The 25,087-nt window shown below is 35.6% G+C and overlaps 1 protein-coding gene across 7 annotated transcripts in view; it reads left to right on the plus strand.

The window, feature by feature from the left end:
- Positions 1–25,087, plus strand: part of LOC121429484 (dedicator of cytokinesis protein 9-like) — a 139,713-nt gene that overhangs the window by 42,669 nt on the left and 71,957 nt on the right. For all 7 annotated transcript variants that reach the window (XM_041626519.1, XM_041626520.1, XM_041626525.1 and 4 more), the window contains exons 8-28: positions 655–824; positions 1,721–1,885; positions 2,017–2,235; positions 3,030–3,235; positions 3,380–3,585; positions 4,300–4,487; positions 4,709–4,867; positions 5,453–5,573; positions 9,506–9,542; positions 10,694–10,781; positions 14,447–14,527; positions 15,112–15,198; positions 15,691–15,806; positions 17,031–17,100; positions 17,740–17,862; positions 18,439–18,570; positions 18,940–19,026; positions 20,208–20,291; positions 20,792–20,903; positions 22,458–22,481; positions 24,953–25,000. In XM_041626519.1, the coding sequence (XP_041482453.1) occupies positions 655–824; positions 1,721–1,885; positions 2,017–2,235; positions 3,030–3,235; positions 3,380–3,585; positions 4,300–4,487; positions 4,709–4,867; positions 5,453–5,573; positions 9,506–9,542; positions 10,694–10,781; positions 14,447–14,527; positions 15,112–15,198; positions 15,691–15,806; positions 17,031–17,100; positions 17,740–17,862; positions 18,439–18,570; positions 18,940–19,026; positions 20,208–20,291; positions 20,792–20,903; positions 22,458–22,481; positions 24,953–25,000 (2,523 nt within the window). The remainder of the gene's footprint in view (positions 1–654; positions 825–1,720; positions 1,886–2,016; positions 2,236–3,029; positions 3,236–3,379; positions 3,586–4,299; positions 4,488–4,708; positions 4,868–5,452; positions 5,574–9,505; positions 9,543–10,693; positions 10,782–14,446; positions 14,528–15,111; positions 15,199–15,690; positions 15,807–17,030; positions 17,101–17,739; positions 17,863–18,438; positions 18,571–18,939; positions 19,027–20,207; positions 20,292–20,791; positions 20,904–22,457; positions 22,482–24,952; positions 25,001–25,087) is intronic.

Here is a 25,087-nt window from a genome sequence, read left to right on the forward strand (position 1 = left end):
AAGTTGATTCAATTTATTTCACTCGATTAAAAATACAAGTAATAAGAAATGATGATGGTGATGGTGATGATGATGATGATGGTGGTGATGATGAGGGTGATGATGGTGATGATGATGATGGTGGTGGTAGTGATGGTGGTGATAATGATTATGGTGATTTTGTTGATGATGACTATGATGATGATGATGATAATTGTGGGGTGGTGGTCAATGATAATTGTTATTGTGAATATGATGTTGTTGATGAAGTTGATGGTGATGGTAGCAATAATAAGATTAAAATGAAGATGATTGTGTTTTTGCTGTGATTATCGTATGATGATCACAGTAGTTTTGTCTTGAGGTCGATTGTGATATTGATTATGGTGACGATGACCACTTTTAATGTCGAAGATGATAATGATCATGATATTTTTGATATTCTTGTTGATTATAGTAATATTGAATTTTAAGTAGAAAATTGCAGTGAATATCTCATTAGAATTTAGATGAATGAACATTCATTAATACTTCAAGATATTATTCAAGTAATAACATCATCTGACAATCATTGTTTCTATTTGTGCTCAAAGTTTCATGTATTCCTCATATTCACTAATTCTTATGATTCTGTAATATAATTCTCTAATCCTTTTCAATCTGTAATTTCTATAGAATATGCTGATGAACTATCACCGTCGGGCAAGCCAGAGTCTTTTATGCAGAGTCTGGAAAACAGTAAGCACCCGGAACTTCAAAAGTATGCGAGAGAGACGGAAAGAATGAATGCTCAGAAGAGACGGGAGAACAGACAGAAATTGTTCCAACTCTACCCTCGTATGCAGGTGATTATCATGAACTTTATATACATGTAATTTCTTTACTGGGGACCAGGACCCCATATCATGCCAATGGCCAATCAGAATCACTGTTCCATTTGCACTTGGTTCAGGACAGGGACCAGGAACCAATCAGAATGGTTCTTTCATAACTATGATTCATTGCAAATCTTTATTAGGGTACTGTTTTATGAAAGTTATTGGCACTGAAAAGTTGTCATTATCCGACTAATCGTCTGTTAGTTTCCAAGTAACAGTGCTTCCCTACAATTGAAATAAAGAAAAGTTATCCAATCTAACAACTTTTGTCAGCTGACAATTGTTGATGAAATGCCTCCCTATGCCATTAATCAATTGAACACAATTTGAGTTCATGTGTACTTTAATACATGTATGGTATACACTTCCCACACAAGTTCTCAGGCATAAAGGCTCGATGGGTTGAGCTGTTTATGCAGTGACACATAACGTTGCAAGTTGACTGGAATACACGTTCATGTACATGCACATGTATGAAGCACAACAATGAGATCTCAAAGTATCAAACGAAATATGCAACTGCTTTTTGAATGAATGATTGAATCAATTTATATACTTTGCACTAAAAATGCATTTGTCGGTAAGAATAATTCATGGATAATATGTATTTTGGCTAGTGCAACTAAATTCATTTGTAAACCCATTTGGCTTACCATATTCCACAATTAATTATTCATTTAGTCATTTGTAACTTGAAGAAACATTGTGCGAATCACCACACTGATGTTTGACTGCACATTCACATTTTTTCTCGAAACCCGATAATGGAAAGACTTGATGGTCTGTAGTCGGGCTTTAGAGCTGTATTCTAATTTATTAATGTTATTATTTTTCGGTTGACGTGTTTCAATATGACTTTACAGCATGGTGAAAAAGCCACAGGGGAGCCGGAGTGTAAACCGTACGAAGAAGAGTTTGGGAAACGTATAGTTGTGGAGGTGTCTGAACTGCTCTTCAGGTTATCATCAGCTCTCAATTCCAGCAATGAACCAATGGAATCTAGTGGAAGGAATGACAGACTATTCAATGTAAGCATTTTTTGTATTTCAGCATTTTTATTTAAGCATTATTTGTTATTTTAAACGGCCCCCTGTAGATGTACATGTTTACCAGTGAATAAAAAGATTACACAGCAAATCTAATTTCATTTCAATTTCAGCCTGAACCATTCTTCATGACATTGGCACTCTACGATGCACGGAATCAGCGAAAGATATCCGAGGACCTCCACGTCGACATCAACCCACCCCAAATCCGACAGATGCTGGACCGATTCAACGATGCGGCCAACGGCTCTTCGGGAGACGGTCCAAAGTCCCCGAGAACCATTCCTGATGTCAGTGAACTGGATAAGAATTGGATCAGAAGTCCAAAGAAGGTATTGTAGTTTTGATTTATAAGATGTGAAGGGAATCTTAATGATATGTTGGGTTGTGCGTTTGCATGACCAGACTTCTAATGCATAGACTTACACGAGGGTAATATGTGAGAAAAACTCATTTGAAATTTGCTATTTACATTGCTGTCTATGGAAAACTTTAGCATGAATTACCTAATAATGCTAAAACTAGGGTGATATTTGATTACAAATTTGTGTGGATTAAAGATGGTGTTCTTACTTAGTACATTATTTTTTTTTTCAATATATTTTTGCCCATTTTTTTTAACCACGTAACTAAATTACATCGCCTAACACAGAGGTGCTAGTATTCAGGCAATTGCCTGATTTCAAGCCCTGACAACTTCCCATTGCAGGCTTTTTCAGACTTTATATGGGTTGTTTGATATATTCTGCCTTCCTTTCAGGCCCAGTGAGTGAAACGTACTGAGATCTTTCTTTCTGACCTGAGACCATTCATGGTAACTCAAGTATTCTGTAGAAAACTTGAGTTATACCTGAGTTAACTTAGACCACAATTTCATGGAGTGCCAGTTGTCAACTCATTCACCAATCAAAAATATTTCTTATCCTGCTGCAAAGAGTTGTTCAAAAATTAATTGAGTCTTAAAAGGGGAAGAATAATAGAAATACAAAATATGAATTTTAATGAATGTTATTCAATATTTTCCACAAATATGGAATAATTATTATAAGGAGACCTTTTCATAGAAGTCTGGTTTAAAATTCTAATTAAGACTAGGGTTAAACTTAATTTTCTTTCTGAATTCCAGGGTATCTTCACCATCAGGCAAGCTCACTCAGAGATCTACCTTGTGGCCAGGATAGAGAAGGTCCTTCAGGGAAGCATCGCCAACTGTGCCGATCCTTACACCAAGCCAGGGGATGTCGTCAAGACGTGCCAGAAGGTCATGAAGCAAGCCAAGGTCTTCTGCAGCAGGATGGGGCAGTACCGAATGCCTTTCGCATGGGCAGCAAGGTAAATACAATCATCGTTACTCTTCTTTAGCATATAAGATATTGTCGCCGGAACAAATGTCCTGGAACTTAGAAAATATATTGGCTTGAACAATATTTGATTAATTTGATTGATTGATAAAGTTTCATACCTATGTCTTTATAGGAAAGTGTTCAAATCGGATTACGGCGACCTGGACATGAAGGGTGAGTTCCCGTCCATCTACCGACAGGAGAGCTCCAAGCTATCCGATGAGGACCTACTGAAACACCTCCATGATATCAGGAGGAACCCGGAGAAACTGACCAAGCTGACGGAACTACCCGGAACAATTAAGGTTTTCATAGAGCCGCTCACAAGGATGATTAGCAGTAAGTAGTGGTGGGAATTGTTGGTGGTGATGATGATGACGACGACGATGTTGGTGGTGGTGGTTGTGGTGATGATGGTGATGATGATAAAGGTGGTGATGGTGGTGGTGATGATGATGCTGGTGATGGTGGTGGTGATGATGATGCTGGTGATGATGAAGATGACACTGGGGATGTTGAGGGTATTTATGCAGCTGCTGCTGATGATAAGAATAATAATAGGAGGAGGAGGGGGTGGGGAGGAGAAAGAGGGGGGGGGGGGGGGGAAGGAGGAGAGGGGGGGGAGGAGGAGAGGATAAACATGATAAAAGATGAAATGTACAATTGTAATGAGGAAGATGAATTGCGTGTACTCAATCAACACCTAAAGTAAACACATTTGCTCTAAATCCCTAAAGAAATTGAATGATATCCAAAGTTCTATTCTTATTCTACAGTGATCCGCCTCAATCTTTTACAAGAACTTGAAAATCTGTATGCTTATGTTCTTTCAATAATTTATACATGATTCTCCTTTTATTAATAAAAAATTTACCTTATCACTGTTGTCGTATTTTATAATAAGTAACAAAAACTTTTTACAATAAGTAACAAAAACTTGGCCTGAAGGTAGGCCAAAGTTTTGAATAAATGAATAGCAATATTGTAATTCTGCTATGACTTCAGCACTAATTCAAACCTGTGAAATATTACTGCCCTCTGGTCATTTTGCAGATTGCCTCACACCATCGCTAATACCCATAATGCCCTGGCCGTCCGACCTGGCCGACCAGCCGACGTTTGAAGTGGAGGAATTCTTACCAGAGGACGGCAAGGTTGCCTACCCGTTCAGTAACTACGTCAACAACCTCTACATCTACCCCATACAACTTAAATATGATGCACAGAAGACATTCGCAAAGGTAACAATTACTTCCTCAAAAATCATTTTTTTTTATGTTCTGTCAAGTTTTAAACGCAAAGGCATAACACTAATGCACATAGAGTTCAGAGAATCTGATGATGAAGGGTCGCAACTGCTGCGTTGACTCAGTGTTTAACAGGGAGGATGTTTCCCATTATGACATACTTGAACTTGTCCACTATCAATGATTTTATACTGTAAGTTGTTCTCATTTTTCAGGCCAGGAACATAGCCATGCACATAGAGTTCCGGGATTCCGACGATGAAGGGGCCCAACCGCTACGTTGCTTCTATGGTCGACCTGGAGGAAGCCTCTTCACATCGGCTGGCAGTGTGGCTGTCCTGCACCACCAACAGGTCCCAGAGTTTTATGAAGAGGTTTGTGTATTGTGTTATTATGGCATCATAATAGTCGAAGTAGTATTCTAGAATTAAAACTTGATAAGTCTCTGACTGTGGAGGTGGCTGTATTTTCCTCGCACTCATAGAGATCACCCTCACCGCCTCCCTCCAACTTTAATTACTCTATTCAGTGCATCCTCCTCCCTCAACCCAACCCTCCTACTCCTCTCCATCACTTGCTTCCTTGTTTTCTTCGGTCCCCCCTTCTCCTGAGGCTAGTCACCTCCAACTCAAGAACATGATCAACATCCCTCCTCAACACATGTCCATACCAGTAACCCCCTGAAAAAAGTTATGAAAATGAAAATCCATAATTTATTGTTTGAAATAGATATGAAATGAAATACTCCAAAAATTTGCTTTGCCCAATGGATCGTGGGCCCGGCAGCCACCGTGCAGCGCAAGATCAACGAGGCTCTATCCCTTTAATTGTTGATCGCCAAACAGGGTAGCAGCAACTCCCATCTTTTAACGTCTTTTGGTCTGACGCGGCCGGGGTTCGAACCCTGACTCTACCTGACTCTTTAATCGATTCTCTTCCTTCCTTTTACGACCCTTTAGGTTAAGCTTGCCTTGCCGACTCAACTGAACAACAAGCACCACCTTCTCTTCCGTTTCTACCACGTTAGCTGTGAGACGGGCAAGGGTACTGTCAAGAAGAAGGAGACCGTTGATTCCTTCGGTAAGCCATCTTCTCCATCTTGTCTCATTTTCCGGATTCATGCGGTAAATTTTCACTTTGAACTAAAGGAATTGTTTTGAATTAATTCTGGTAGCAAGACAGATGATTTATTTGTTGAAGGGCTGTCACGATTGGTCATGCTCATTTCTGCGACCTGGGTCCTGCATAACAGAGGATTGTAATTGATCTGATCAATCACAACTATGGAAAGCCAGCAATGACAACATCCGCAATACCTGTTCGTTCAAAATGATTTCTAGAAATGATGTATACTCAAGCATTCACTTCCTCATTAAAATTATGACGTTAATGGATTTCCATATACATGAGGTTGATCGGATCAATTGTAACTCTTTGTAATATGGGGTCCTGATGTGACCGGAATTATTGTGAATCAATTCTGGTAGCAAGATAGGTATCGATAGAAGCTTGTCACAACCTGCCGTGAAAAGTTGCACTGATCACATGACAGATTGCGAAAGGAGCTTAAGAAACTGTCATTTCAAAGCCCTGAGGATGCATTTATGATTAACTTTTGAAGAACGTATCGGCATTTTGTGTTGAAATAAGTTTATTTCCATTCGTCTTAAGAAACGAAATATAATTATAGCAGACAAGTCTTGGGCTATCTCTGTTATAACTTGCGTAGCGCATGTCTGTTTGTAACCAGTTGTTCTATGGAAATGATGCAATTATCTTTAACAAATTCATTTAAAATCACTGATTCTTGGCAGAGAGTTGAGCGTTAGTGGATCCTGAATCCGCAAACATCCAATCGAGATACAACAATTTATGCTATCCTTTTTTTTTAAAATATAAGTGAGAGAGTAACTACATGTATTGTGTATTAGATCCTCATTTACACCAGAATAACTCATTCTGGAGTTTCCTGTGTAACAGAGTCCAACTTGAGTATAAAAACTAGAAGTATTTTAGTCGTTGCATAGTGCATACTCTTAAAAAACCTTGTTCTTTACTACATTTTACATTGTCTGACATAGCATCAAGATTTGAAAAATGACAGGATTTCAAGTATTGTACTAAAGGAATTAATAAAAATGTCAATGTATTGCAATATTATTTCATTAGGAAAGAAATATGAAAAATGTAAAAAATTTAGTCAACCAAGCTAGTGAGGTTATCACTGAAAATCTTACATTTAGGGTGCTCTAGTTGACCAAGTCTTGTTTAGATTCCTTATAGCCATTTTACCTTTATGGATTAAACATTGACCAATCAATTGTTAAACATTATTATACATGTACATGTATATGCCATGATGGAAACCCTGTTGTTATTACTTACGGATGCAAATAAACTTACTCTTCATAAAGTGGAAGGCAAAAACATGTACATGTAAATGTAGTAGTGTGTTTATCATGAAAAGCCAGTGGAAAAGTATATACATGTATGTATTATTAATTAATAGGTTAAACTAGTGCAAAATTTTGGTTAATTTGTCTGTATTGTAATAACTAGCAATGATAATACATACTTGCTTATAGTGATTGTGTAGTATCTTAAGTGGTAGTCTCATCTCAGGTTTAATTGTTTTATTCTGGACGTTGTGTCATGCTAATGTTCGATGTTCATTAATTTTCTACGAATGAAGCCCACCTTTTGAGCATTTTGTTTTTCAGCCTGACGAGTTCTGAGAAGCATTTTATCCATTGTACATTGTATCTTCTCTTTGTTCTGTCTGTTTTTCATTTTCTCTTCTCTTCCATCCCTCTCTCACTAATCATACTGCCACCCCTACATTTAAAGTGGAACCTCTGGAAGGTATCTAAACACAAATTGAATGTTTGAAGATCAATTTAGACTCCTTTTCTTTCAATATTTTAGTGTTTGGTTTGGATGTTCTTTGAGTTGAGCTTGTATGGGCCAAAGGAAGGGGAGTTTTGGGAAGCCTTTTGTCATTTCCTTTGGCATGTTGTTTTAATAGAGGAAAAAACAATAACCATTACTTAAGTGATGCGATTCATAGTAGACGACAAAGATTTAAAGGAATTTCACAGATTTTTCTTTCTTTACACTACCTAATTATGGAGAAGTAAAAGCCATAAAGTGAAGTTCAACCCCTTCGGTATTCAATTTCTTTAGATAAGCAATAACTTTTTCTCATTTGGAAAGAGAGACTGAAATGTAATATTTAGACTGCTTAAAATACATTTTAGATATATGTTACTGACACTACCTGTCGGTATACGAAAAGTGAAATATCAACTTGCAAAAATTTTGATATGATGATATTGTAACGTAAAAAAAAGAGTTAATCAATAGACAAATTAATAATATTTCCATGACTCCACTTCAGCTTGGCTGCCCAGTGTGTTTTGTGTCTTTTGTATCTCTACTGTTGGTTATATACATGTACATGTACTTTTATTTAAATGAAGTCAGCACATCCTTTATCATTTGTGCATTTTTGTGAGAACATATCGTCACCTGACTGGCAGAAGGGTGGTATGTTGCGGGAATGTTTTGATTTCTTGTGGAGCTGGCATAAAGACATACATGTACATGTAAGCTCTTGTGCGCAGTATGCAATATGTACAGTGCGTGCAAGAATTAACGCCTTTCTGCCTCAGTAACAGGACTTGGAATTGATGTATATGTAAATCCTAACGTCCTTCTGACAGTCAGTCTTCGATATATTTTAGGTATGCTTCATGTTGAGGCTGCTTTTGGTGGGTCCTTTTATAAATCAAATTTAAAACATAATTATCTATGTACTGTACACCTATATGTGTACAAATTGATAAGGGGATAACACTTTGAAAAACACTGTTCTTGCTACCAGTTTGCGTGTAAGTCTCAAAATGAAAATCCTAATCTTTTGTTTATTAAGGCTTTTATTCTCTCATGGGTAAGGAAAACTTCAAGGTTGAAATTTGTTATTAAAATGAGCTGCATAATGTGTAGACATAGATTTGCATGAAATTATGAAATGTGCTGACAAGTGCCAGTGTCATTCACATGCAGTTAATGTTTATATTTATTGACGTGTCTTCATGTATGTATATTTCAGTTCTATTACATGTATCTGTTATAAGTTTAAGTTTTTAGCTGAAATTTATGACTGTTTGGATGTTTGTTATATAGATTCATATTAATTTCATTTTCTATTTTTGCTTTCCTCACTCTCATATGCCTTTAGATGTAAGGCTTACCCCTTCTTAATATCCACATATAATTTTTTCTATATGACATGATGTTTTGAATAACTTAATTTCATTTTGAATTTCTTATTCTGTACCGTTTATAGATTTCTCTCCTCCAATTTGAGTTTGGTTTGCTTTTATGTAGCATGCCATTTGTGAGTGTTTTATAAACTACTGTTTGAGTCACTCGATTTCGCTTGAATATTGTTTCTATTGAATTTTAGTTTTCCCTTGATAATTGTACATTATGTGTATTAACCTATACTCTTTTGAAACTGGATTTTCCCTTTATTAATCATATACATGTATTTAGGAATTAAAGAATTAACCTTTGGAGACTGAATGAATTTGTGTTTTTGAATAGTTATTAGACTTTCATATCTAATACCTTTTGGATGGTTAGTAGACCTTTTTGATTGGTTAGTAGCAAAGCAGTTATACATGTAGAATCTTCATTGGTTGGGGAAATTAGTTTGATGAGAAAGGGCATCGGGCTCTGTTGTACAGAAAGAATTGTGAAATTGGAAGTAATACTCAAATTTTAATCTCGGATTGTATTCTTTAGGAATAGGAGTTTACATTGATCTCAATTTCAGTTGGATGAGAATCAAATTTGCTCTCTCACTTTCATTTTTCTTCTTTATTTTTCCCCATTTTTTATGTACTGTATGGAAGGACAGAAGTTTTTCTCTTCTGTGCTAAGTATTTTGAAAATATGAAATTCCTTGAATAATATTGATTAATATTTGTTTTTATTTTCTCTTGTAGTTGGCTATTCATGGATCCCGCTCTTAGATAAGTCTCAGTAAGTATGATGATGATCCACAGCATTTTATATTGCGCTATATATCTGTTAAAAAACATTCAAAGTATGATCAGTCGTAATCATTTTGAAGCCTGTGTCGCGTCTTTAAAAAGGAACCCTGCTATAAAATTGCTCTGCATCTCTCATAGATGCTTTTCTGCAACCCCCCCACCAAAAAAAGCTGAATCTACTTGTTTCTGATTACATGGCAAGAAATGTTCAAATTTACTCTTTAGTATGTAAAAAAAAGTAACAACTTAGCATTTAATTTGTGTTTGCTTATGTATCATGGATCAATTTCCATACTCGGGATTGGATAAAAAGGGGGACCACATTTGGGTGCTACACTGTACTTGCATTTTATTCTGCTCTCTACTTTTTGTCTATTGAGATATGCCATTTTGATGTTGGGGAACTTTCTATTGTGTAGCGTTTGTATGCATTCACCCTGGGGGGGGGCCACTTCCATTCACGAGTGGATACCATGCGCGACCAAGGGGGCTCGAAAAGCACCCTAAACACGTAATTTCCATACTTCTGAAAATGCACCCCTTAACAAGTATTGGCGTGTGAAACCCTACCCTTAACAAGTATTGGAAACAAAACGATACTCTTGGCAAATATTCCCTGAAATGAACCCTTAAACAAGTACAGGAATGTTTTGTTGTTACGGGTCCTTCGGTCGTCGGCTTTACCCTATTTGGTTTAGTACGACCCCAACTTCTACACCTCGCGCAAATCGGACTCTAAACACGAAGTGTTGGGGCAAAAAGGACATCCTTTATAAAACATTTTAATTTTGTTTTATCATCCCGTAAATTCGACCCTAAACACGTAATTTTCCTAGCGAAATAGATACCCTTTTTTCATTATTTTTGTGTTTTTGACACCCTTATCACGTTATGTACGTAACGTGCCCTATCGTGAAAAGGACATCCTTTTTACGTGTTTTTTTGGTCGCGCATGGTATCCACTCGTCAATGTAAGTGGCCCCCCGGGGCATTCACTCTAGATAAGAATACAGAATATTCTCTACACAGGTGTTAATGGTTATCATTAATACCTCCCTCATTGATACAATTATAATGTATTTGCTTGTCATGCCATGTTATAAAATTAATTTGTACTGCTCTCATTGTTTTATCTTACAGGAAGCTGAACAATGGGGAAATCACCGTTCCGGTGGCTGCTTCAATGCCTAATGGTTACTTATCATCCGGAAAGGGCGGTCAAGGCAGGGTGAGTCCTTCATGGAATAAATCAGTATATCTACATTGAGATATATATATGTTGGTGTTTGTACATGTGTGTCCCCTACATGTATTACATTCCCTTGTCTTTCACTTGTTTGATAGTTTGATAAATTCATCCAGTCATTCAGTGATCATTATTATTTGTTAACAATTAGTAATACTTTATGTATTTCTTCATCTATTACGTCTTGCTTTTGTACTCTTCTATGCACTAACTGAGATTCCTTTATACAGCTTTATGATGATTTTCATTTTTAACAGATTAATTAATTCAGATTTTTTGTTCAGACAAACAGTCACTATTCATTCATTCATCCATCCATCCATCCATTCATTCATCCATTCATCCATCCATCCATCCAGCCATTCATTTCTTTATCCTTCATTCATCTATTTATTCTTTTACTAATCCTTCTTTCATTAATTAATTATGTCATCTGAATATCCATTCACTTGATGCATGCATATATCCATCATTATTTCATTCATTCATCTTTCAGTCTGTTCTTTATCGAAATTGGTCAGTCATTAATTCACCACTCAATTATTCTTTCAATTGTTCATATTCTAATTCAATTATTTCTTCCTCCACTCATTCCTTCATTTGTTTACTAATTCTTATACAACAGACTCTCAGGTCCCCATTGTTCATCTTTTTTTCTCTCCCATTTTTTTCAAGTTCATCATTGATGTCTCTATTCCTTCTTTATTTCTACTTGGAATAATTTACTGGTTTAATATATTCTTTTTCTGTATAGTTTTATATTTATAAGTTGAGCATGTTATATCTGTAGTTAATCTATAACGTCAGCACTTGCACAGAGTATTTTGCGATTAAATTTAGTATTTAGGGGCTGTAGTCTGAAAAGTTAATTACTTTAGAAACTGGACATCAATGTTGAAAATGACATGGCTATTTGAAAATTTATTAACAATTTTACTAACACAAGTGATCGTTCTGAATACCACGTCCAGCTCTAATAGGGACAATGCAACAAACTTTCGTTCGAATCCAAATCAAGCGTAAAGTCTAAACTTAAAAACATACTATAAACCCCTTTACTCAAATAAAAATTTGTGGTTGATTTGCATCCAGTTGCAACTCAACTTTTTGCAACGCCAAATTACATTCGATTTTAGGAACGTATGCTTGATTTGTGATTGAACTTAAGTTTCTTGCAACATCTCATGGGTCATTTCTTCTCATTTCCTACTCATTTTCTTTAACCTTGCCTGCCCAATTCACGATGCATGTAGACTTCTAAAGATCGATATTCTGCATCTGTGTTGGGTCCTGATCTAATACTCAATCTTATGGTAAGGTTTACCCCCACCCTCCCTCATATACCCCTTCTTCCCGTTATGTCTCTTTCCCGCTTCTGTTGATGTGACATGATTTGCTTTAGCAATAATAGTAGCTTAGAAGAGGGAAGGGCCCTGTTTTATAAAGGGTTGCAACTATGGTACAGGATCCTTGCTATTACAGCAATTACCATGGTAACATTGATTGTGATTGACTGCTGAGCCTCATTACCATGGTACATGAGACTCCCCCCACAAAGACACTTTTAAGCCCGGCGCACACTTTGCGATCCGATGCGACACAATTTTCTAATAAATCACATTTTGCTTTTAAATGTGAAGGTTCCAATAAGTAAACTCATTTTATTTGAAGTTCGGCATTGTGTTAGGAATAATAAAATCATAATTTTGCTTTGCGACAAGTCCTATGGTCGGAGTAAGGTCCAAATCGGTTTCAAGTTGTAGCCGATGATGACGTCATTGCAATTTGAAATTGAATTTGCTTTTATTCCTACAAGGAGGCTCTAGACTGAATACAACTATTCTAAACTCTGATTGCTAAGATTTTATCGGCTAGAATGTTCATCTCAAATGTTTTCACAATTTCCTGGAAATTCGGATCGCAACGAATTGCACAGTGAGTGCTGGGCTTTACCGACGATGTTTCACATTTTGTCAGTCATTTGCCTAAGGCATGATCATGAAATCTTTCCGTTGGTCTTCCAGTTTATAAGAAAATCATGTAGGCCCAAGTCATCACCGATACATACTAGACCTGATGAGAACTTGTAGCATCAAAGCCTTACCAATATAGGTTTATATTATTTGTTGTATTAGTGGAAACTTAAGATGTTAGAATTATCATAAAATTATTTTTGCCATAATTTGTATTTTTATCTAATTCAAGGTTCAAGCCTTGTTATTGTATGGTTGCGGTCCTCTCCCCACTCCTGTTGAACTTTTGAAATTGTTGAATTGCTTTGGCAATGTAGTTATTTTGATCGAATATATCCTTATGACAGCTAACCCAAACATTGGTCTGAAATCATGATAAACAAATGAAACTGAAACTTCAGACTTATTTCCTTAATTGTCGTCACTTTGAATGAAAGGTTGTATCAAGCATCAAATAATAATTCTATAATAATATTTTACAATTAAGTTTTTGTAATTGAGTTAAGTTTAGATTGTATGTTTATAATGTAGGTGATTGATACATGTTTGAGTGTGTTCTGTTTGTGGTTGATTGATTGAAATAACCAAGTTAAGATTGACTCTTTGTGTGAGAAGGGTCTACTTTTATTCAATTTTCACCAAGCTACATATCACCTGCCATTTACAAGTGAAAGCAAGATAGTTTTTGCTGCAATATCCCTAGAAAAGACTTGTGGGCAAAATGTATGTACTTAGAATCAGAAAATATTTTTTTAGCTTTTCAAAACCTAACCCTTTTTTCGCTTGATGAGAAATAAATTTTATACCTTCGTTTTTACAGCTTCTGCTTGTAATGCATAAGAATTGATTTACCAACTCTCATGTCAGACCGTGAAGCCATGCTTCCCATTGTTGATTCATTCTCGGATGTGGCCGATTTGTAGTAGTGTAGCATAAGAATTAAATGTAGGGCTTGAGATTTTGTACTTAAATACCTGTTTGTAATTTTGCACTGATTGGAGTGAATCGCAGTAGAGAAGAGATGCGTGTTTGTGTGTCTTTAGATGACAACTATAATTATAATTTATAAGTTACTTTAAATTCTTTTAGAGCAATACCCCTCTGACTATAATAATTTCAATACCTTGCCATTTTGTTTTATAAGCTACATGTAATGCATCCGATTGAACTGTATTTACGATGCCATCAGATTACAAAGCGTGTTTTCTGCAATTTAGAAAAGTTGCTTTGAAAGTATTAAGTGAAAATCCTCTCAAATTTATTGTACACCATCATCTACAATATACATGTACATGTATTTGAAAAATGCATCATTCAATATTATTCTTATTCAAATAGCGAATATTATTTCATATAATCTCCACCAATAATGTACAACAACAGAACAAAACAACTCCCACAAAGCCAATTTAGTGGAAAACATATACTAGTACATGTAGACCTTGGTTTTTCCAACTTCGGCAACCATCCCCAACTAGACACTTCTTACATTAATGATGGCACCTCACCCCGAGAACACCTCCCAAGACCCTGAGGAGTTGTCAGAGAACCATGGACATCATATAATTATGGTCAAGGTCATATATTTCCCTAAAGTCAGGCAAAAACACTATTGAATTGTATTGAAATGGACCCACAGGTATATTTTCTCTCATTTTTGTATTTGTTTTCTAGACCCCTGAGGTGAAGTGGGTTGATGGAGGGAAACCTCTGCTTAAAGTCGATCTCAAACCAGTCACAACTATCTACTCAACAGTAAGTATGCCAGAAAAGTTTTGTTCTATTTATGTTATAGCAATAATTCTACAGGTTGATTTTCTGGGGTGTGGGGAAAGGGGAATATTAGGCCTGTATATCCACATATTCAATAAAAACTGTATATAGGCACTGTAAGAAATGTCCTTGTCATGTCTTTTTAGCAGGGATCTCAGTCAGTGTATCTCACATTTGCTTTGCTGCATTCATCCATTGTTTTTTTTCACTGCTGAAATGGGAGTATTCATGAGGAAAAGATTTTGTGAAGGGTTCACCCAGAAGGGCTTGACAAAGCATTTTGTGAAGTTCTTTTTATTTCTGGTCATTTTAGAATTTGGTTTTTACATATTTTGCTACAAAAAGTCAACAACATTCCTGTGTCGTTAAAAAATGACATCAAGGATGAAAGTCTATATGTATACATATTAAATCCTCATCTTTTGAAAAGATAACAAACATATGTCGTATGAGGTTGAGTATAATAAGGTGCCAAAGTACACTAAATCCTTGGCTCATACTCTAATTTGCAAAACGTTTTCTCTTATGTGCAAGTGGATAATTCTTTAATTGTTTGTTTTGTTCAGGATCCACATTTACACAACTTCTTCCAGCAGTGTGAGGGTTGGGATGGATCACAAAAGAGCTGCTTAGAGATCATTACTTGTGTAAAGGTATGTAAAGATGACTTGACATTGTATTGTCCTCACTGATGAGGAAGTTTGTGTCTTATTTCTTCTGTAGAGTTATGTCCTACATGATGTTGATTATTTTGATGATGGTGATGATGGTGATGATGATGATGATGGTGATGATGATGATGATGATGATGATGGTGGTGATGGTGATGATGATGGTGGTGGTAATGATGATGATGATGGTGTTGATGGTGATGATGATGGTCGTGATGGTGGTTATGATGATGATGACAATGGCGATGATGACGATGATGGTGATGATGTTGGTTGTTATGATGATGATGGTTGTGATGGTAATTATGATGATGACAATGGCGATGATGATGATGATGATGATGACGATGATTATGATGATGATGGTTGTGAAATGTTTACTATAATCTTCAACTTTTCTGGATGATATTGGTGATGATACCTTTGCTAATACTATTGAAAGATTAAAGAACTTTCTATTTCCCTTATTGACAGGCTATGCATGCTGTTGACCCAAAGACATTTATCAACTTCCTTCCAGTAATCATGAACAAACTCTTCCGTCTCCTACCAGTCAGCTTAGTCGATGAAGTCCAGCTCAATATAGTCAGGTATACACAAATTCCTAATGACATTCCAACTTAAACAATTCTAATGTAATTTTCATATAGACACTGTTTCAAAGATTTGTAATTGATCTTGGCCCTGTCTTACAAAGAGTTACATTTGATCCAATCACTCGTAACTCTATTGAAATCTATCATTGTCATAGTTTTTTCTACGAAAAATTTGCACAATGTCCTTTGTATGCACAGAGAAGTGCAGTGAATTTTCAAGAAAACATTGAATGCATGAATATACATCATAGCTAGAAAATAGTTTGAACAAACATGCATAATGTTGACGTTGCTGGCCATCCATAGTTGCGATTGATCAGATCAATCGTAACTCTTTGTAAGACAGGCCCTGATCAGTCACAACCATGGATAACCAGAGATGCAAGCATCTGAAATAAACAAATTCTTGAATATTTTTTTTTCTAAATATGATGTATACTTTTAAATGCATCAGTGTCTTTGGTGTCATCAATGTGCTTCCTACATGTATGTTTCCATAGGGAGTTTGTATACAATTCCTGTTTGAAGAATTCTGACATTGATAGAGTTCCATAGTTTAGATTGATATGTGTAAGATGGGGCCAAGGTGAGTGAATTATCTCAAAATGAGTGAGGACAGAATACATTAAAATTACCATGTTACCTTACGTATAATGATAATAATGTACATTTATTTGGCGCTTATTACAATAGTTTCTAAGCGCTTAACATTTATATCTTGAAGCAATACAAGTATAAGGATTATTAAGAGCATAATGAATTATATCACATTACGTTGCATAATATTACATTAAATTACATTACGTAAAATTACATTGCAAGACATTATAATAAACAAAGAAAACAGATGGGGTGACATGAATTAGTGCATCGAACTACAGTCCATTGAATAGATATGTTTTGAGTCTGATCTTGGAGGTGTCTACAGAAGGAGAATCGTACGAACGTATGAGAAGGAGAACGTATGAGATGCATCTACATGTAGATGATAATTATGTGCCAATATTGTGCCTGAATCAAAATATTGCATTTTGGGTAGTAAACTAGGGATTTTTTTTACATGGTAAAGGACCTGAGCAGAAAGTGTTCAGAGTGGCTGTGAAACGATAATAATAATGAAAAGATAGCATTTAGAGTGCGCGTTCTATCTAGTATTCTATTCAGAGTCGCAGAGGCGCAAACTATTAATTTAAACGAATCCTTCATATTCTTTCCCAGACTCATCATCTTCATTGTAGCCCAAGTGCAAGACGTGAAGAGAGAGGATGTTCTGCGTTCTTACGTGAAGGTAAGATTTCTAATGAAAATAAGTGCATCTATTATTGTCTTGATTTTACTTTTACTGAACTGAATTTATGCTAATACTTGAAAAATAGTAATATAAATAGACATAGATTTGCCCCTCTTCAAGTGTTTTATGGATGGTGGTTTTCGGAATACATGAGATTTACAGTGACATTGTCTGGACTAAGATGTGTACATGTTCATGTTGTATTGTGCCCCTCCACAATATTTTTGAATTATCTTAATTTAGTGCCTTGCAAAACCTCAGTATACATTTGCCACTCTCCACCCAGGTATTTAGTTTGGTAAAGGTTTAAGGAATCTGTCAAATACAGTTCTCAGTGAATCCTGCACCCACCACAATGAGTACTTTGGCAAAACATTAATGTTCATTTTGCCACTCTCCACTCATCTGTCAGATGGGCAGTGGTACAATGAATTTGTCTGTAATCACTGAAACTTTCCTCACTGACCTTCTCACCAATGATATGAATCAATGTAATTTGACAAAACATGAAAAATATATTTGACCCCCTCGACAATCTTCCCATCCATCCCACCCTACTCTAAAAATGGATCATGCCTGATGATTGTCGTCTCCTTGTTTATGTCTCGTAATTATTTTTGTATGTCTTCGTTTCAGTACGTGTATGAGACGGCGAAAGAGAACGAGATGAGTCGGACAGTCCATGAAGAGCTGGTCAAGAACCTGGCTGCATCGTTACGTCCAAGCACTGACCACATGGTCATCAAGATGCTCATGAAGGTGGGCAGTCACTGTCTTTAATACTTTTATGATGATGATGTGAGAGTGATCATGATGATGGTGATGATGACGATGGCGATGGTGATGATGATGGTGATGATGATAATGATGATGGTGCTGATGATGATGATGATGATGGGGATTATGATGATAATGATAATGACACATTGATAATGATGGTGATTAAGATGAGGATGATTATGATAGTGATGCTGATGATGATTTTGAATGATATAAATAACGGTGTTGGAAATAGTGGTGGTGATGTTGGTAAAGATTGTGATGATGATTGTGGTATTATGCTGGTGGTGGTGATTGTGGTCAAAGTGCTGTAGTTATGACTGAAATCATAGTTGATGATGATCATAATGATCATTATTGCAGTGATTGCAGTGATTGTCGATGATGAAAATGATGATGGTGATGGTAACGTTGATGAGATGGAAGTATTGATTGTTATAGTGATAATGCTAATGTTGCTCAAGAACTGTCCAAGTGTATGAAAATGAGTATGTAAGCCTTATACATGTACATGTAAATCTTATTTTGATCAATTATCTTTGTTACTTCCTCCAGCATCTTTGGTTCTTCTTTGCAATCCTCATCAAGAGCATGGCTCAACATCTTATTCTGTCCAACAAACTTCAAGCTCCCAGGCATCAACGGTTCTCCACCAACTTTGAGACTGGTATCCGCAACCTTGTCCAGGTGAGGCATGCTACAAACTAGGCTTATTTATTAAAAGTGAACTTTATGCTATAACATGTATGTTTGATATGAACTTACATGTACTTACAAGGTTTTCTTTTGACCTGTTAGCAATCAATGTAATAAATAAACTTTAGCACTTTAAATCCAGTCTGCAAACATTCAATGTTGCTATGTCTGGCTAACCTTTTGAATGGTTTGTTTTATTTGTATGGCTCTACGGAAGAAGAGTCTAGTTGCTAAGGTAGAGTCTGTGCTTGAATAAATAGATGAATTTGAATGAAATGTAAGCATTTGGCAAGCTTTCACCTTTGTCTAATGATATATTTTTCCTGTTACATTTTTGTTTTTATGCATTTATTTTGTTAGGTTCTGATGCCACACATTCGTCAGAAGCACAAAGAATATCCACAGGAAGCCAAGGACGCCAACTACAACCTGGCATTCTTTATCAAGGTATAGTCAAGATTCCTTGCTTTCCTTGTGTTGGCAAACTTGCTTATTGTGTTCTAGGGAACCTTATTTTAACATTTTTGTACAATGTGTCAGTTCCAAAAAGTTTCTTCGATATTGATTGGCTGAGAAGAACTTGGATAAAACAGACTTGTGAGATATTTTTTTTTGTCCAACATGTCAGACCTAAACAATTTTCTTGAATTTAAATGGCTGGGAAGAACATTTATTTTTGTAACCGACAGAGAAACAAACGACAAGTCCTTTCATGGAATGCTCCCAAGTTACGCTCACTGCTCCTAACTGGCAGTTAAACTTAACCCTAAATAGACTGGGCTATTTTGACGCCTAAGAAGACTGGGGGGGGGGCTGATTCAGCCCCCCCTTATGATCTCGGCCGTCGATCGCGCGATCGTGACGAAAATTGGCACACGCGTTACCCATGGCATTATCTACAAAACTATAACATCAAATTCTGCAAAAAATCTCATGTCTCATTAATTATGCTAATTTATGCGTAAAATCATAAGTTTGCTCTAATTAATAAAATAATGCTCCTGAAATGCTAATTTTTATTTCACATACTCTAGATAGGCATCTGATCAAATTGATTATAAAAAAATTTCAAAATCACATTTATTTTCTTATGTATTCTATTGTTTTCTAAATTTCTTATGTATTTCTTTGTTTTTTGACTTTTTGTTTTTTATTGTTTTTTCAATGGAAATTGTTGGGGACTTTATTTTGACCATAAAAAAGATAAAATTAATTGATTTTAAGCAGTAAAAGGAAAAATAATGATGCATTTGTGAATATTGGCTAAGAACACTATTTGCATTGGATTTGTACACAAATTCACGTTTTTTAGTAATGTTGGGTCTGCATGCACTTACGAAATGTTGCGTAATTTTGGAACCGCCTACCCGGGGGTCACAATTTTGGTCTCAAAAGTTGCGCGAGACTTGAAAGTAAAAAGTCAGCGAGCGACGCGGTCAAAAAATTTCGCGCGGCGGATTTATCGCGAAAAATGTCGAGGGGGGGGCTGAATCAGCCCCCCCCAGTCTTTTTAGGGTTAAGCCAGGTAATATTATATAGAATTATACATTTGCATAAAGCATAAATAGCATAAATGTTTTGTATTAGTTTTTATTGTCTTGTTTCTTTTTTTTTTATAAATATATTAGAACTGCTTCACTTACATGGACAGAGGTTTTGTGTTCAGACTGATCAATACTTATCTCCAGTTCTTTGATCCTGAGGACCCAAAGGTATGTACCAACTTATGAAATGGGAAATATCTGTAGGAAATGTAGAAGTGTTGTGGCACAGTGGATTAGCCTCCAGAATTTGAACCACTAGGTCTGGGGTTAGGAATCCCACCATGGCACTTGCGTCCTTTGGCAAGGCATTTTTCTAGATAAGCCACTTTCCACCCAGGTGTACATGTAGTATATTGGTACCCGGTAAGAAGGAATTCCTTTAATGGAATAATATTAAGGCTTTTTACCTTCATAGCCACTGACTCTATTGAATGATATCATTTGGATCGTGTTAAACTATTACAGATCTCTAAAGATTGCACAGAATTTATTTTCATTCAAAGTAAATATCAAAGGTGGCCACTCTTAGATTAAATAAAGGCATTGAATATCAAAGATTCTGAATATTCTTATTCAAAGAAGACTTGTTGACGTATTGATGTCAAAGTTTTCAGAGGATGTGAATTATGAATACACAAATTGTGAATTGACTGGACTTTGTTTTCTAGCCTCTGTTTGAGATGAAGTTTGAGTTACTGAGAGTCGTCTGCAGCCATGAGCATTATATCGCCCTGAACTTGCCACTCACAAAGAAAGGTCAACAAGCGAAGCAGTTCAAAGGTAAGTTCCTTCTCTTTCCGTTCACTCGACCCTTCTTTCTACTCTCCTTCTCTTTTACTTCATCCTTCTCATCTTCCCTCCCTCCCTTTCTTTCCCTTTTTACTTACTTTTATAACTTCACCTCTCACCATTCTCATCCTGTCTTTATTCCTTCTGTCTATCTCATCACCTTTCCACTTCTTTCAATGCCTTCTCCTCTTCATTTTCCATTTCTTAAATCACACTCTTTTCTACATTCTCTCTTTCCTTCTCCATCGTTTACTTCCGTTTTCATCCTAGTGCACTTCCACTTCTCATCCTTTCATCCTCCTTTTCCCTCTCTTCTTACCCCCCTCCCTTTACTTTATCTCCTTGCATTCTTCTCAATTTCCTCTTTCTTTTTTCTGTCTTGTCCCTTTTTGCCTTTCATTTTCTTTCTCATACTCCTTCTCTCTTCACTCTATCTTTCTGCATTCTCTTCAGTTTTCTCTGTCTCCTCTCTCTTTCCCACATTTTCTAACCTTCTTTGCTTCATCTATCTTTTCACTTTCTTTGATATGTCTATCTCTCCAAGCACATAACCATTGTATAAATGGATTAGACCCATATACTATAAATTTATTCTTTATACTTATTCTTAATAAATATTATACTTTTATGAATCATATGATTTCCTAAAATTCATATTAATACTGTAGCATGAGAAATTTATTTTCTGTTTCCATATACTGTAGTTTTCTCGCTTGCGATGAAATATGTATTGATTCAAAAGATGTAAACGAAACTACATGTAGGCCTATAGTCTCCAAGATTACTGCTATTGATATGAAGAAAAGGGTCTGTTCAAAGTCAGCATCTTGAATTCTCAAAAAGTGAAGTTCATTTTATAGGCAAATTGGCCTATTTAAAAAAAAATATACTGTACATTTAGATGAATTGAAGTAAAACGTGATATTCAAATACTTTAAACCAAGCAGGCACCACAGAAATGGAAACCAAGTTTGATGAATAAAAACAACTGACTCATTGATCTAGTGTTCAAATGATCAAGTATGAAATGTTTGCAATACATTCTCTTCAACCGCTTATCATGACATTTGCATTTTCCTGAACAATCATTTAACTGTATTCACATTTTTTGTTGACAGGTAGTTTTGGCTTCTTCTTAAATACTTAAATACTATAACCAGAAACACTGGATTTGCACTGAAAATATGTACATTCATTATACACATTTTCCCCCGAGACAATCTGAACTTACATCTAGATATACATTAAACCATGGTTTTAACCAGTTGCCTGCATGTACATACATGTACATGTATGGATAAAGACTTTCATATACATATATATATGTGTGAACTGATATGATTATCTGTCTGTAACACATATCTCTCTAACAAACATATAATTACATGTACCATTACACTAATGTTTTAATCAGACTGTATTACTAATCGACACACTGCACTTCTCTTTATGTGTTTGTTCGTTCTGTCTATCCACACTTCTTCACCCGATAACCCTCCATCTGACCTTCTATCTATCACCCATCTAACCGACCTAAACCAACAGTGGCTGGCTCAGCTGTACAGAGTGGTATGTACGATCTCTTCTCTTTTCTCCTTTGTGTCTCTTGCTGTTTGAGTCCCACATCCTAAATCCTTCTTAAATCATTTATTTTCTGTAGTTAATCATTTAAACCCTTTCCCCAATGTTCACTTGCCAATTGACATGTACAGTCAGAGCTGCCAAGTACTACTGATTTTCAGTATTTAGTACTGAAAAATAAGAAGAATACCGATGGTTTCAGGCAAAATACTGATTTCTAAAGTTCCAGTTTTATTTGCTGTCCTACAGTTTTCCTTTGAAAATACTGATTTCCTCATCAAACTACTGATTTTCAGCTTTTATAATACTGAAATGTTCTTGTTGAGGTTGGCAGCTCTGTACAGTTCATGTACATGTATTTGTCGGTAAGCATAAGTTTTGTCAGTGTTGTATCTTTCTCCCTGTACTAACTTCTTTTCCTTATCAATATGTCACACTGATTTGAAGCTCCCGTTTTTCGTCAAACTTTCTCATTCCAATAATTTAGTTGATGTCTATCGAGAGCTGAAACAACCTCGAATCATTGTTGATTCAGTTGTTCATTGCTGTTTTTGCCCTCGACACCCAATCTTGTCAATAACCATGTGTATGTGTGTGTTCTGTATGTACATGCAGTGTGTCTCTATCAAATTCCTATGTAATTCTTACATCAGTACTGGTGTGATTGCTTCTTCGTGCATATGCTTAAGTTTTCTCTGTATAAAATTTGATTCATGATCGTTCCGTTCCAATTTTCATTAAAAGCGTATGGTTTTGGATGTATTGTGTGGCAGTCGTTGCCGTGGGGATGAAACGGATGAGACACAATATTGTATCTATGTTTTAAAATGAGAGCAAAAAGGCAATTGTTTTATTTAAATGTTTTTCAAACATGCATTTGCATAAAATTGACTGAATTAATTATTTATTGTATATATCATTGGGATTGTAGAAAACTGACCATGATTTATCCATAACGCTGTAATTAATTTGCGTTATTGATTAATTGAAATAATATGTCAATATCACAATTTATTTTTGAGGTTTGGGGTTAAGGTTGGAAAAAAAAAAAATTGCTCAGAACCAAGCAGCATCAAAGTTAAATCATTAATGAGAAGTATCTACCTTCTAAAATCATTAAAAAAATCTAAATCAAATCTAAAGTGAAAATCCAATGAGTTCATATTTTTTCGTCTACATGTATGTCTTTGTGATACTGTATCTTCTGCAAAGTCTCAACTTTCTTCATGCATTATTTTCTTTGCTCTGTTTTATATGTATGTACACTTTTTTTTTTACTGTTCAATGTCTACATGTATCTGAACATTACACACCTTCTGCATTTGAAATAGCATCTCTCTCAACATTTTCATATCCGTGACATTGCCAAAGAAATCTTTGGAATGCAGTGAAAGTAAATAGTCATGGAAAGATGCGGTCCACATGCAATTACTATTTTGCATCATCATCTTGTAAATGCTTGTGTCAATCCATTCTCTCATTTAGATATTCATTCTCCATGTCCTGTTAAGGAGTTCCCTTTTCATACTTGATTAATTCCCCCAACTCAAATTTAAATCACGCTTTTTTATAACATAATTGTAAAAACTTCCCTCGAAGGCAATCATTATGATATATTATTTGAGTTTTTTTTATAATGATTTAATTATAAAACATTTATTTGGGAATGATAGTTCTTAATGTAGGTTTTGCTCAGAAAATTGCATCATACAGTCAAGTTGTCAAAAGATCTGTTTCATTTTCAAAAGATATTTTCATTATTCACCATTTATTTTTTTTTCCTATTTAACTTATATACATTTATTATTGATTTATTTATTCAAATATTTGTATGAAACACTTTTATTTATTTTTAAGATTTATGTATTTTTCTGACTGCTTCAATCTACACAACTTATGATAGGTGCTATTGAAATCATGTTATGCAACATTTAGCACATTAAACTTCCATAAATCAGTTTTAATGGATTCTTCAATGCTATGGTGTAGAACAAGCATATCAAATTAGGCCTATGTTTGCCCCAGATCAGAAACCTGAATCAAGTTTATCACTTTGATGCAAGCTATCATTCTTCACAACTCCTAAATATCAATCTGACTGCAAAGCCTAGGGCCTGTTCTCTAAAGCTGTTTGTAACTTAGACATGACCTTATGTACAACTGGGGACTGTATCTTGTGGTAAATGATCTACCTCAAATTTTCATTGCTGTTAATAATAACTCACAAGAAATGATCACCAATTGTACATGTGTATAAGTTACAAACTGCTTTATGACTTGCCCATCAGATAAATCTTATCCTTTCATGATTGTTCAAAGAAATGTTCTTTATTTGAAATTTGTTGTTCTTTTTTTATGCATGATTTTATTTTTATGTTGTTTCTTTTCTTCCCTGCCCTTCCTTCTTGGCATCTTTCATTCTTTCCTTCCCCCTTTCCCCTTTCCTCCCCTCCTCGCAGTAGGAGGAAGAGCAAAAGCTAATCAGAAACCGGCTCCGAAACCCAAAGGTAATCTTCACTTTTCAGTAAAGAAGAGATTTATTATGTGTTGGCACCAGACTAGATTAATAAAAAGAATAACTTAGTAGTCATGCC

Source organism: Lytechinus variegatus, chromosome 16 (assembly GCF_018143015.1).
Source record: "Lytechinus variegatus isolate NC3 chromosome 16, Lvar_3.0, whole genome shotgun sequence".
Lineage (NCBI taxonomy): Eukaryota > Metazoa > Echinodermata > Echinoidea > Temnopleuroida > Toxopneustidae > Lytechinus > Lytechinus variegatus.